This window comes from Tupaia chinensis, unplaced genomic scaffold, assembly GCF_000334495.1.
Source record: "Tupaia chinensis unplaced genomic scaffold, TupChi_1.0 Scaffold147003_1, whole genome shotgun sequence".
NCBI classification, from domain to species: Eukaryota; Metazoa; Chordata; class Mammalia; order Scandentia; family Tupaiidae; genus Tupaia; species Tupaia belangeri.
In genome coordinates, this window is record NW_006206856.1 from 2751453 (window position 1) to 2763716 (window position 12264).

Here is a 12264-nt window from a genome sequence, read left to right on the forward strand (position 1 = left end):
ATTCCCAAGGGCCAGAGCAGCTCCCCTCCAGGCTGCCCCCCCCTTGTCTTCCTCTTACTGGTCCCTTGTGTGGGCCCATGCTCACTCAGCCCAGAGGGAGAGTTTCTGGGGGTGGGAGCCCCACTCACAGCAAGGCAAGCAGCCAGTAACTCCATGTCAAATGAAGTATATGAGGCTGATGGGCAGCCACTCGGAGCCTCGCTTCCTCATCTGAGAGCCGGGGAGAGGCGGCCTATCCTGTCGCCTTTCCTGCCCGGGGATGGAGCTTGAGGACATGGGAGTGGGTTGGCAAGTACAGGCCAAATGCCGTGGTAGCGGTCCACAGGGCAGCACAGAGGTTCCCTTGGGGCCTTGGGGCCACGAGGCCTGGAAGGGCCATCCTTGTGTGTCTAGGGCCTGCGTCTCCCAGCGAGTCCCTCCTGTCATAGCCCATGTACCCTCACCACGGCACGTCCCCTCCTTCCTCAGACATGGCCACGACCTGCTGTTCATTTGTTCTCGCGACACACACGAGCATCTGCCTTGTGTCAGGTACTGGCAGGGGATGGGCAGACAACAGTCCAGAAAGGGGACATGGCCAGGGGACATGCTGTGTGGGAGGTGAGAAGTGGCCTGCGAAAGGACAGGCGAAGCGGGGGCAGAATGCGGTTTAACTGGGTGGGGTGGGGGTCAGAGTGGGCCTCACTAAAAAGGAGGTGTTTGGGCAAAGCCTGGAAGGAGAGAAGGCAGGAGCCCGGTGAAGATCAGGGAACAGCCTGTGCAAAGGCCCTGAGGCAGGATGTCGCAGAGGGCAGGTGAGGGCAACCTGGGCGGAGAGGAGGTCAGAGGGCAACAGGCGCTAGCTCAGGAAATTGATAAATTCACCAATTCAGATCGAGTCTTCGGCCATTGCTTTAGTAGGCTGGGAACACTGGGAGGGGTGTGAGCTGAGGGGGAGCGTGGCCATGGTGGTGGTGAGATGTACCAATGTTTGAGTGTGACAAGGAGAAAGGGGAAGGGGTGGCGGTGGCCCCAGGAGTTTGGCCTGAGCAGCTAGAAGGACAGTGTGGCCAGCTGAGCCCAGGACCCCCGGAGTCGGACAGCCGACTTTGAGATACTGGTCCACGTCGAGGTGCACGTGTGTCCGAGCTGTACATGCACCTCTGGAGAGGTGGGCCGTGTCTGCCTGGGCGGGGCACCAGGGAGAGCCTTTCTCCGGCAGCCCTGAGTTCGGCATCCACGGCGGGAGCCCATGCTCCTTGGCTCTCCACTGGGGGAGCACAGCATCCTGCCTGCCACGCCCACGCCATGCCCTTGGTCTGTCTGCCCTCCAGCTCTGCGGTGCCACCTTCACCTGCCCAGACCCCCAGGCCAGCGCATGCCCCTCGCCACATTTCCCAACCACCAGGCTTGCTGGGCTCTTCTTTCCTCCACGCTTCAGGCCTCCCTCCAGATCTAATGTCTGCCAGCTCTGCTTGAATTCTGAGCTCCCGAGGGTAGGCCTTGTCTGTCCAGCTCACAGCCAAATCCCTCCCCAGTGCCCACAGTGGATCTCAGTAACCATCCGAGTGAATGAACAGAGTGAGTGAGTGAGTGAGTGAGGCGGGAGCTGGAGGGGGTTTGCAGAAAGCTGGAAGCACCTGCAGAGCCTTCGGCAGTAACACGCCCTGCTGTTCCGACCCGCCTCCCGCCCCCCGCCGGGCCTCCTCAAGCCAGTCCTGAGGACGGCAACCCAGGGTGACTCCTCTCTGAGGCCCTTTGGGGGAGACTTGAAGCCCCTTTCTTGCTGCAGTTGTGGACCTGTCCTCGTCTTGGAAGGGATTTGCGTTGCTGAAGGACTTGCCACAGAGTACCTGTGAGGAGCAGGCCCGGTGCGGTGCTTTCTGTTCTGGTGCATCGTGGTGCGCTGTGGTGCAGTGCGGTGCAGTGCCGTGTGGTGCAGTGCGGTGCGGCGCAGTGTGCTGCGGTGCGGTGCAGTGCGGTGCACGTGGAAGCTGGCTGAGCACTTGCTGCATTTACACGCAGTCTGGCCCACTCTGAGCAACCAGGCATCAGTGAGCAGTCCCGGAGGAAGTGGGAAGCAGGGATTCTGTGGGGCTCGCACCCGGAGCACCCCGCCCGAGCAGGTGCTCCACATCGTCAATTCCTTTCCTGGTGCTTGGCACCTGCTGAGGTTGGAGCTCTTTTCCTACAGAGGTGTAGGCAGGGCAGGCACTTGGTGAGGAACTCTGGGCAAATCCATCCCCAAGTGTTTCTAGAAGACCGCTCCTTGCCAGGTTCCAAGCTCAGCTCTGCAGGAAGCTTGGTCATGGGAGCAGGCTGTAGCCCCAACCTAAGATGAGGCTTGGTAAACTAGGGGAGAATTGTGAGTTTGAGAAGGAGTGGGGGAAATCTAGAAAGGCTTCCCAGTGTAGGCGACTTGGCCAGGTAGAGGAGGGACAGGCCAGAAAACAAAGGCTGGCCCTGGTGGGTTGAGTTCTGAAATCCCCACTTGGCCTCTCATTTGCACCTAGATGTCCTCTGGGTCTGTGAGCTTCCACAGAGATCTCTGCCCTGAGGGGGTCTCTGTCCTTGAGACAGGAGGCCATGTTGAGGACGCACACAGAGGACGGCTATTTGTGGCTCAACAAGGATTTGACTCATGCTGGGTGGGGGGTGTAGGGAGGATGTGCCGCAGGAGAGATGGGGGTGAGTGAATCACACAGCCTGCCAGGGTGGTGGGTGCCACGTGGACAGGGTCCATCTTGCCACCTCTGACCAGGTTTTAGCTACTGTGTGGGACAGGGACAGGCGGCCGGACCTCTGGGTCCCTCTGGACTCACCTGGTGACTGCCATAGGTGCCTCAACACCACTCGGCACCCCTGGAAACAGGCGTGGGCACAGCTCCCATCACCGCACCCGCGGGGCACACGGGTGAGCCGTATCTACCTCCTGAGACCCCGTCTCGCTGCACCTCAGCTCACCTGCCTGTGAGAGTGACCCGGCAGGCGTTCCCTTCCCATCTGGCCTGACTACCTGGGGAATGTCGGAAGAGGAGACCTCGCCGTGCCCACATTCTGTGTCAGTGGCTGGGGCAGGGAGCAGATGGCAGATCCCACCCTGGCGTCCTGGCCTGGACACCGTGCTTCGCCCGGGGTGAGGGGCTTGGCTGGGTGTGAGCTCCCCTTGCGTGTTGCTCAGTCCTGGCTCTCGGCTGTCATGGAGTCCCAGCAATGCCCCCTGGAGCCCTCCCACCACCCTGGGCAGGGAGCTGTAAACTGTGGCTCCCCTGGGGCAGCTTGTCTCCGGGCTCCAGAAGTTTCTCAGTATAGGGCCTGGAAACCAAAACACAGGAGTAACCCAGATGCTAGGGGGACGGGAGCTGCCGAGGCCCCACGGATCCACGGATCCCGGCCCAGGTTCTGAGCACAGCACCGATGTTAGCAGCACCACCTCCTAACGAGGAACAATACTCCCAGGCACCTCCAGTTGCATGCTGGGACTCCACGGAGGATTTGGTTGGAAAAATAAAAGACGGATGATCGTGCTGCCAGAGCAGCCTGGAGATGGCCGGTGTGGCCCAGCTCCCTCAGCCCACAGACGGGAAACTGAGGCACAGTAGGGGAGCCTGCACAAGGCCCAGGATTCCAGCCCCAGAACCAGAGTCTAAGCACGCAGGAGAGGGTGTGTGGGATGGGGGGCAGAGGTGCTGGACGCCCAGTGAGGGGGGAGGGTGACAGATGGAGGCCAGCCAGACCGGTCACTCCCTCTCTGCACTTTCTCCTTGTTTCCTGGAAGAAGTAGCGGCTCCAGCCCTGGCCCTTCTGGGAGAGCCATGAATTATGCACAGAAGCCATGGGCCTGGGCAGGCCTGTCATAAATGAGCCTTAATAATTCATAGAGAGAGGAGCCAGGGGAAGGGAGGGCCTCCTGGGCCGGCCCCGGGGCAGCTGCCGCACTTCAGCGCCTCCACTGCCTCCACTGCGGGTGGGCTTGGTGACCCAGAGCCATGGAGCCACACAGCAGGGTGTGGTACACCCCTCCGCAGCCAGGCCACCTCCCTGCCAAGCCCTCCACCCAGGTCTGTGGCCTCATTGCCCCCAACCCCTCGCAACCCCGTCTCACCTGCCCTCAGCTTCCCTCCCTGCCCCATACCTCCTTTCTCCTCCCCAGCTCCTAGGGGCCTCTCCCTGCTACTGGAAGACCCCAGGCCAGGCAGAGGGGAGGGTCCTGCCCAGGGACTGCTGGTAAACCCTGAGACTGTGGCAATAACGACATATCACCAGCTTGTGCTGCTTTAGTTCACTTTGTGGATGACTTACCTGAGGCCCAGAGAGGCAGAGGATATTACCAAGGTCACACAGCAAACGTGGTGGAGACAGTCAGGCTCAGCCGGACCTTTAGTGCCCTCCTCCTAACCACTGCTGGGAAGCCTTCTCTTCCCTTTCTCGGCCCACATGTCTCTGGCTGAGGTCTTGCCTCCTCCACACAGTCCTCCCTGACTGCTCTGCTGGTGGCCCTTGCTCCTGCACCATGGAGTGAGTGGTGTGCTGTGTCCTCCGAATACTCCCCGTTCCTCTCTGGGCTGCCCAGCTCTTCCAGCCTGGAGTGGCGGCACTCATGGCCCCACCCAGGTCACGCTCCTCCCATCAGCAGCCCCCTCCACCAGGCTGTTAGGAGTAAAGGTGGGACTGGCCCCGCTGCCCTAATTAAAGCGGGGTGACTGTTCCCCACCCGTCCGGAGGGGTGGAGGGGCACAGGCTTACAGCCTCCCAGCCGAGCACCAATTAGAAGAGAAAGCTCCTTTCAGCGAAGAAAGGGAAGGGACAACCCTGTCATTAATAACCTCATTATGGAGCAGTATTTGGGCAGGGTCCCAAGACACATGTAGTCAAGGCGGGTGGGTGTGGACTACTTTGAGCTTTGGCGGTACCTTCCCCTCCTCCGGGTCCCGAAGGCTCCCCGGCGGTAAAGGGGCTCCCTTCGCCCTGTGTGCTTTGGGTCGGGGTGGGGTGGGCGTGCTCCTGGAGGGCACAAACAGACTGAACGTGGGCCGGTCCCCTTTGAGTCCTGAGCCTCAGTTTACCTGCTTGTGGGCGAATGGCTGGGGCCTTGTGACCATCAGTCAACTCAGCAGGCACGTGCTCTTCCCCTCTGGCCTCAGTTTCTCCCCCACGGCTTACGGAGCGCGAAGACGGTGCCACGTAGTCTCTGGCCTCTCTGACCTGGCCCAGGGCACCGAACTTTTACCCTCTGCCAACTCTGTGGTCCTGGGGTGAGGTGAGGGCTGTGATCAAATGAGGCTCGGGGGAGCTTTGAGCCCCAGAAGATACTGAAGCCTGCGAGTCTTCTCTTCTGCAGACAAGCAGGAAGGACTGTCAGTCACAGGAGGCCCTCACCTCCCTGGGGCCACACCAGGTCTCTCCCGCGCCAGTCTCCAAGGCGGTGTGGGGAGGGGCTGCAACCCACCTGGAGCCTGCAGTCTAAAGAGGAGGCACAGCTGCCCTGCGTCTGGGAGGTGGCCCTGTGGGGACAGCAGCCGGGCAGCCCAGATGGCCGGTGCGCAGCCACCATGGCCCACAGGCCTGACCTGGGGTATGGTTGCCACTGGCCTCTTCTCAGGGTCTGGGAGGACCGATTGCTGGCATGTGTGGTCTCATTTTCCAGATGGGAAAACTGATGCTGAAGAGGGCAGGTCTGGCCCAAGGTCTCAGAAGAGCCAGGGCTGAATCTGGGTGCTCAGGCCATGGACAGAGGGATAGCGGGGACTCCCCAGGGGAAGTGACTCTAGAGATGCCACCATCCTGAGCACAGCTGTGAGTGTCTTGCAGCAGGGTTGGGCTAGGGGTGGGCAGCCATGTATGATGCCTGCTTCTGCAGGGCCACGCTGCTCAGTGGGAGGCAGGAGTGGCCCCTTGCCCACTCGCTGGCCTGTCTTCCCCAGGGCAGGGTCAGCCTCACACAGGCACCCTCTGGTTGGTCTCCCCGTGTGCCGTGTCTGTCTGTCACTGCAACCCCCACCCCTGCCCCACCTTCCTTTCTTTCCCCTGCAGAAGATTGTGAAGGCGCCGAGGTGGGAGGTGGTAGGCCAGCTGAAATATAATCAGAATAATTAAATAGCACTTTATTTTAAATTGTCGCCTCCCCCAGCGCTGGGAGAATAATCGGCCAGCCTGTCACCGGAGAAGCAAGAGACCTGGGCCCCCGCCATTGCCAAGCTGGGCTCACAGTGCCCTCGGCAGCAGGTGGCCTCTGCTGTGCCTGCTCCTCCACAGCCCAGCCCCGTCCTCAGTCACCTGCTGTCGATCCTGGTGCCCACTCCCTCACCCCCACCATGGTGACTGCCCTGTTAAGCCCAGGGGAGGGCTGCAGACCACTTGCAGGCCTGGGTGGGACAGGCTGTATCCAGATAGGCTGCCTGGTAGAGGCAGCAGGGCCTGCAGGGGCAGAGCTTGGGGTCCTCTCCCGGGCCTGCCCCCCCCTCCTCGCCCCTCTTCTGGGTCCAGCCGCCCACACCCACTCGTGCCCTCTGAGGGTGAACCTGCAGTGTCACCTGTCTCTGGTTTTTTGATTTGTTTAATTATAGATGAGTTTTCTGCATAATTTATTCCAAAAGCCTGGATTATACTGTACAATTAAATCACATTCTGATCAACAACTTCACATATAAAATTAACAACTGGCAACAGTTTAATCTATGCTGCTGCATCTGCACGTGGGCGCTTCCCTCTCTCCTGCCCCTCTCCTCCCTCTCCTATCGCCCCCTCTGGGTGAGCATTTGGAGCTGGCTCCAAAACTGGGGTCCCCACCTGAACGTGACCTGAGGCCTCCCCAACCTTCTACCTGGGGCCTCCATGGTCCTGTCTGCCAGAGGGGTCTGCAGCCTCAGCCCCTCACCCCATGCATGGACATTGCTTCCCATGACTGAGGGTGACACCCCCTCTCCCTCCCCAGAGACCTAGCATCCACCCCACGTGCTGTCCCCTTTCTTCCTGCTGCCGCTCCAGCCTGGGCCTTCTCCCGTCGCTGCCTCCCCAGGTGCGCACTCATGGAAGAGTTCCTAAGAACCCAGCAGGTCCTGAGATCCTGTGGGGGCGGGTGGCACTGGCTGAGCTTCTGACCCTCAGGAGACTGCCTGGTGGTCCTGCTGCCTGTCAGGTTGCCATGGGGATTTCTGTTGAGACCGTTCAGCCTTGGCCCAGTGGTGGTGGCCCGGCGGTGGGGAGCACAGCTGTAGCGCAGCGGCCTGCAGTGCTGGAAGCCGTGTGGAGGCTCAGGGTTCGGATCCTAGGTCAGCTTTGTCCTTGGTGGAGATGTATACTGCTCACTGGAACCTGGCCAGCTGGAAAGGCAGCGGGGTGGGGGACTGGCCACATGGGAGCATCACCCTTTTCTCTCATGAAAAGTAAAAAAGAAACCCGAAAACAACTAGTTAGGGCAAGCTGCTGACATGGTGGGTAAGGTGGCTGGATTCTACACGGCCAACTGCCTGGTGGCTTGAAAAACATACAGGATGCATGTGGGTGTGTGCCCATACTCCTGAGAGAGTAGGGGAGAAGGGATTGCAGCACGACCATCCTCCTAGGGGGTGATTGCTCACCTTCCCTTTCTTTCTTTATCTGTCTCTGGCAAGTGCACACGCACCATAGCAAACTAAAGGTAAATAATCAAAATAAAAACAACTGGGCCAGCCATTACCCCTTTTACAAATGACTTTCCATGAGACCAGCAGATGGCATAATGGTTACGTTGCTGGACTTCCATGTAATCAACTGCGGTTCAAGTCTTGGACCCAGCGGCTTAAAACTCATGTTGGGTGCATGTGCATGCGTGTCCAAAATCTTGAGTGGAGAATGGAGGAGAAGGGATTGCAGCATGACCATTCCCCCTGGGGGGTGATTTCTTATTTCCGTCTCTCTGGCAAATGCATGCGCCCTATAGCAAAAATCTTTCCAAAAAAAAAAAAGTTCATGCTGAAGGAAGTCGCTGGGCCTCTAGACTCAATCACATCACCATGTTTGTAGCCCTTGCATGGTCCTATCCAGGGCGTCTCAAATATATTTCACCAGGGCACTCCAGGGGACAGGCGCTGTCCTCCCGCTGCACCAGTAGTAGCGGCCGCTCCTGGCTGTACGTGCCTCCTCGCAGACGCTGTCTCCTCGCTGTCTTGCTAATTTGGCACTTAGAAGCACTTAGAGATAAGCAGTGTCATCTCAGTGAAGAGCATGGAAAATCACAAGGATGTGGGGAGCGCGCAGGTGGCCCTCCCGTCGGGGGTGTGACCTGGGGGCCACACTGCTTGGCCAGCGAGCACTAGCCAGGCTGGGCACCTGTGGGGACCTGGGCAGGATCTGCGCAGCAGCCTTGGTACCCTCATCCTCCCAAGCCCCACACCCCAGGTTGGATTGGTTTCTCCGACCTCAAGGTGGGAACGCCGCGGGTGCGGGGTCACTGTCTGGCCTCCTCGGTGCCCGCGCGTTACCCCTCGGAGCCACCCTGGTCCCATCTCTGTGACGGTGGAATGACGTATCCGTCGTGTTCCTGGTAGGACACATGTATGCCTCCCTAACTGATGCTGTGCTGATGGGAGTGAGTTGGGGCCCAGGGTCTGCCCCTCAGGCTCAGGGTGCCAGAGCAGGGACCACAGCCCCCCAGAGACCCTGGGAGGCGAGGGGGGTGTGCCCTGATGCGGCCTGTGGGCCAGTCCTGGAAGCCCATGGCTGTCAAGGGCCATACGAGTGGGAGGGGGAAGACTAACAGAGAGAGACAGAGATGGGAAGGGGGGTGCGCATGTATCTTAGGGGAGAATGGGACCTTATTCTGAGATCTGGTACCCCTAAAAATTATTTTAGTGTGGAAATAGCCTTTTTAGATGAAGTGGTGGTGATTGTAATAATAGTGTGTTTTCGGAGCAGAATAAAAACTTGGCATCCATGTCTGTTCTCCCAATTAATTTTCTTTTACTCATCTGTGAAATCTAGAAACCGAGACCCAGAGACTTACTAGAAAGGAGTCAGCAGCCTGGGGTGGGGTCCTGGTGAGTGTTTAGAATTTGCTCTCCAGGCGAAAAAAAGAACATATCATTTTTAGCATTTTCTGTGGTCTAACTATTCCCACAAGGGTCGATTTCAGGCTCCCGGGGGGTGGTGCTGAAGGCCGAGCTGGGGAGAGGTACACACGGCCGCTCCTGCAACTCCACCATACTTCTTATTTTTATTTTTTATTTTTTTGGAGAGGATTTTGCTGTAGGGCATGAGTGCTTGCCAGAAGGACAGAGAGACAGAGAGACAGAAAGCAAGAAATCAACCCTCGGGGGATGGCCACGCCGCAATCCTTTCTCCTCCGTTTTCCTCCCGGGATCTCGAGCACTCATGCACACGTGCCCGGCGTGAGTTTAAGCCACAGGGTCCAGGACTTGAACCATGGTCAGCTATGTGGGAGTCCAGTGACACAGCCATTATGCTAACTGCTTGTCCCTGTACTTCTTTTTTTTTTTTTTTTGTGAGACAGATATTTTTGCTATAGGGCATGTGCATCCCTGGAAAGACAGAGAGAGACAGAAAGTGAGAAGTCACACCCCAGGGGGGATGGCCACGCCGCAATCCCTTCTCCATTCTCCTTTTGGGATTCTGGGCATGCATGTACACATCACTGGGTCCAGGACTCAAACTGTGGGCAACCAGGTGGGAGTCCAGCACCTTAACCATGATGCCACCTGCTGGCCCCCACTCCAGGGGAGTGTCTGGTCAAGCCTGTGTCACTGCTTTCCAGACGGGTGACAGTGGGCGGGTCCCTTCAACCCTCTGTGCCTCAGTCTCCTCTTCTGCTAACTGTGGATGATGGTGTTTGCTTCTTTGAGAGGATGGAAGCAAGACAGCGGGGCACCAGCTGGCACCTTGTGTATAGTGGGTACTCCATACCCAGGCCCTTTCTGTTCCCCGAAGGATTCTGATTGGTATTTTTGCCCCCTGGGCCAGTAGCTGGCAGAGGTCAGGGTCAGGGCCAGGACCAGGACCAGGGCAGAGCTCGTGGTTCCCTTTGGCAGTCAGACCCTCCACCCTGCTCCCTTTGTCGTCATCTGGCTGCACACAGGACCACATGGCCGCCCATCCCGGCATCAGCAGCCAAGGCCCCATCCCGGGAACACAGACGACCCCCTGCCACGCCATCCAGCCGGGGCCGAGAGATCAGTGCCTGGTGGACGTGGCCAGGGCCTTGGCAGGCTCTCCCTTCCCTGGGCTCTGCCCTCCTCAGGCTGGTGCCCAAGACCTGACCTGCTTCATCCCGCCTGCGGCCTGGCCTCCCCCTGGACCCAGGGCTGGATGCCCACGGCGGGCGCGGAGGTGGGAACCAGGCTGTGGCTCAGGCAGGAACAAGTGGAAGCTAATGCCACTCTTTTCATGTTGATTTTTTCCATCATGGTCTTGACAGTCAGCTTGGCAAATCGCAATTAGTGATCTGCCCACCTCCTGCTCCAGGTTCCCATGCCAACCGACCTGGGCACACTCAATAGCATGGGCCCAGCCCGCCAGGAGAGGCCTGAGGAGGAGAGCGGGGCAGGGGCTTGGGCAGAGGCCTGGGCACTTCCGACCCAGAGAGCCAGGGAGAGTCCTGGCCCCAAGGGAGAGATGTTAGGGTCTCCTGGACCCCATGACCACTGGGGTGCCCCTCCAGGAACCTGGGGACTGGCATTACCTACTCCTACCGTGCCCTAGGGGCTGTGCTTGACCATGGCCTGTTTAAATCTTGGTGGGGGTGCTCCTGTGGACCCTTCCTAAAAGGGCCTGGGTCCGCAGCAGGAGCGCGCCAGGTTGGCGAGGGAGCTGACGTCCCTTTGCAGACGCCGAGGGTAGGGAACCTTGGGCACAGCAGAGCACCCTTGGCAGTGTGACTGGCCCCTGATCTTGCTTACCTGATCAGGTTCTGCCTGAACTCAAGGGTGTCATGGGTTTGAACCCAGGCAAGGCCTCTCCCCAGATACTTTCGCTTTCCTGGGTATGGGCTGAAAAAGGGCTACGTGGCCACCTGTCCATCCTGCCCACTCACAAAGGTCTCTATGTGGCGCACTCAACTCAGTGGCCCCACGTTATCCCCACGTTCCAGAGGAGGGAGCCAAGACGCAGGTGGGTATAAATGACCCCAGGTGGCACCAGCGCGAGGGAGTGCTACTCAGCCATGTGGCTCAGGTGAGGGCTTTGCGGGGCTTGCCAAGTCCCTAGAAAGGGGCGGCGTGGTCTGCAGTGACCCCCCAGGGTGGACAGTTCCATCTGGACCCTGTGATGGGGCTCAGATAAGCACCTGCTCACAGTGCTGGGCAGCCCAGGTCGTCTGAGATGGAAGCACCCCGTGTCCCCTGCTCAGCTAGTCCCGGGCGTAGGGACCTGCCCCGGTTGCATTGTGATCTGGTGGGGACAGCAATGTTCCCTCTTCTTCCCTGGCCCCACTTGTCCCTGGAGACAGGAAGCTGCAAGGTCTAACAGGCCCTCCCTGGCTCCCCCACACCCCCTCCTCCCGGGTGTCCAGAGTCCCATGCTCAGAGCAGCGACATCCAGAACTGGCCCTTCATGGTGAGAACGGGCCTCCCGCAGGCTCCTTCAGCTGCCGACTCCCCGGGCTCACACACAGTGCCATCCTCTTTCCTGCCTGCTGGCCTGGGCCACCAGGGCAGACTTCAAAGGAGAATCCCAGGCATGCTTGGGCTCCCGCCTGGTTCCTCCTCCAGTGAAAATAGCGTTGTGAGTAGGTGACTGTCCCCATGCTCCGGGGACTCCGGCCAGGCTCTGCTGACACCTCTCTCCTCTCCCTGCACACAGGATGCAGCACTGGGCCCGGCGCCTGGAGCAGGAGGTGGATGGCGTGATGCGGATTTTCGGAGGTGTCCAGCAGCTGCGCGAGGTAAGCCCAGAGAGCCTGCCCTTCAGGGATGGGGAAGAGCTTCGGAATAAGGAGCGGGGCCAGCCCCTGGACTAGGGGTTAAGGGAGCCAGATCCCACATGGCCAACAGCGGCACGAATCTCAGCCTTTGTGGCTTGAAAAATACACTAGGTGCTCGTGCATGCCCACGATCCCGACAGGATGGAGAAATGGGGCAGGGGTTGCAGTGTGAGCATTCCCCATGGGGGAGCGTCTTCTCCCTCTCTCCCTCTTTCCATCCCTCTCTCTCTTTCTGGTGAGCACACATGCCCTCTGACAACTAAGAAAAAAAGGACGTGAGGAAGACCGAGGGTGGTTGAGATCCAGCGTGGCGGGCCACTGCCCACCCAGGGGAGCTGGTGGTAACCAGAGACGTGAGGGCTCCCATGAGC

At 59.3% G+C, this 12264-nt stretch overlaps 1 protein-coding gene across 1 annotated transcript in view; it reads left to right on the forward strand.

The window, feature by feature from the left end:
* Window positions 1–11773: 11773 nt before the first annotated feature.
* Window positions 11774–12264, forward strand: part of CACNA2D2 (calcium voltage-gated channel auxiliary subunit alpha2delta 2) — a 119304-nt gene continuing 118813 nt past the window's right edge. The window contains exon 1 of the mRNA XM_027768603.1: window positions 11774–11854. Coding sequence (XP_027624404.1) covers window positions 11774–11854 — 81 coding nt within the window. The remainder of the gene's footprint in view (window positions 11855–12264) is intronic.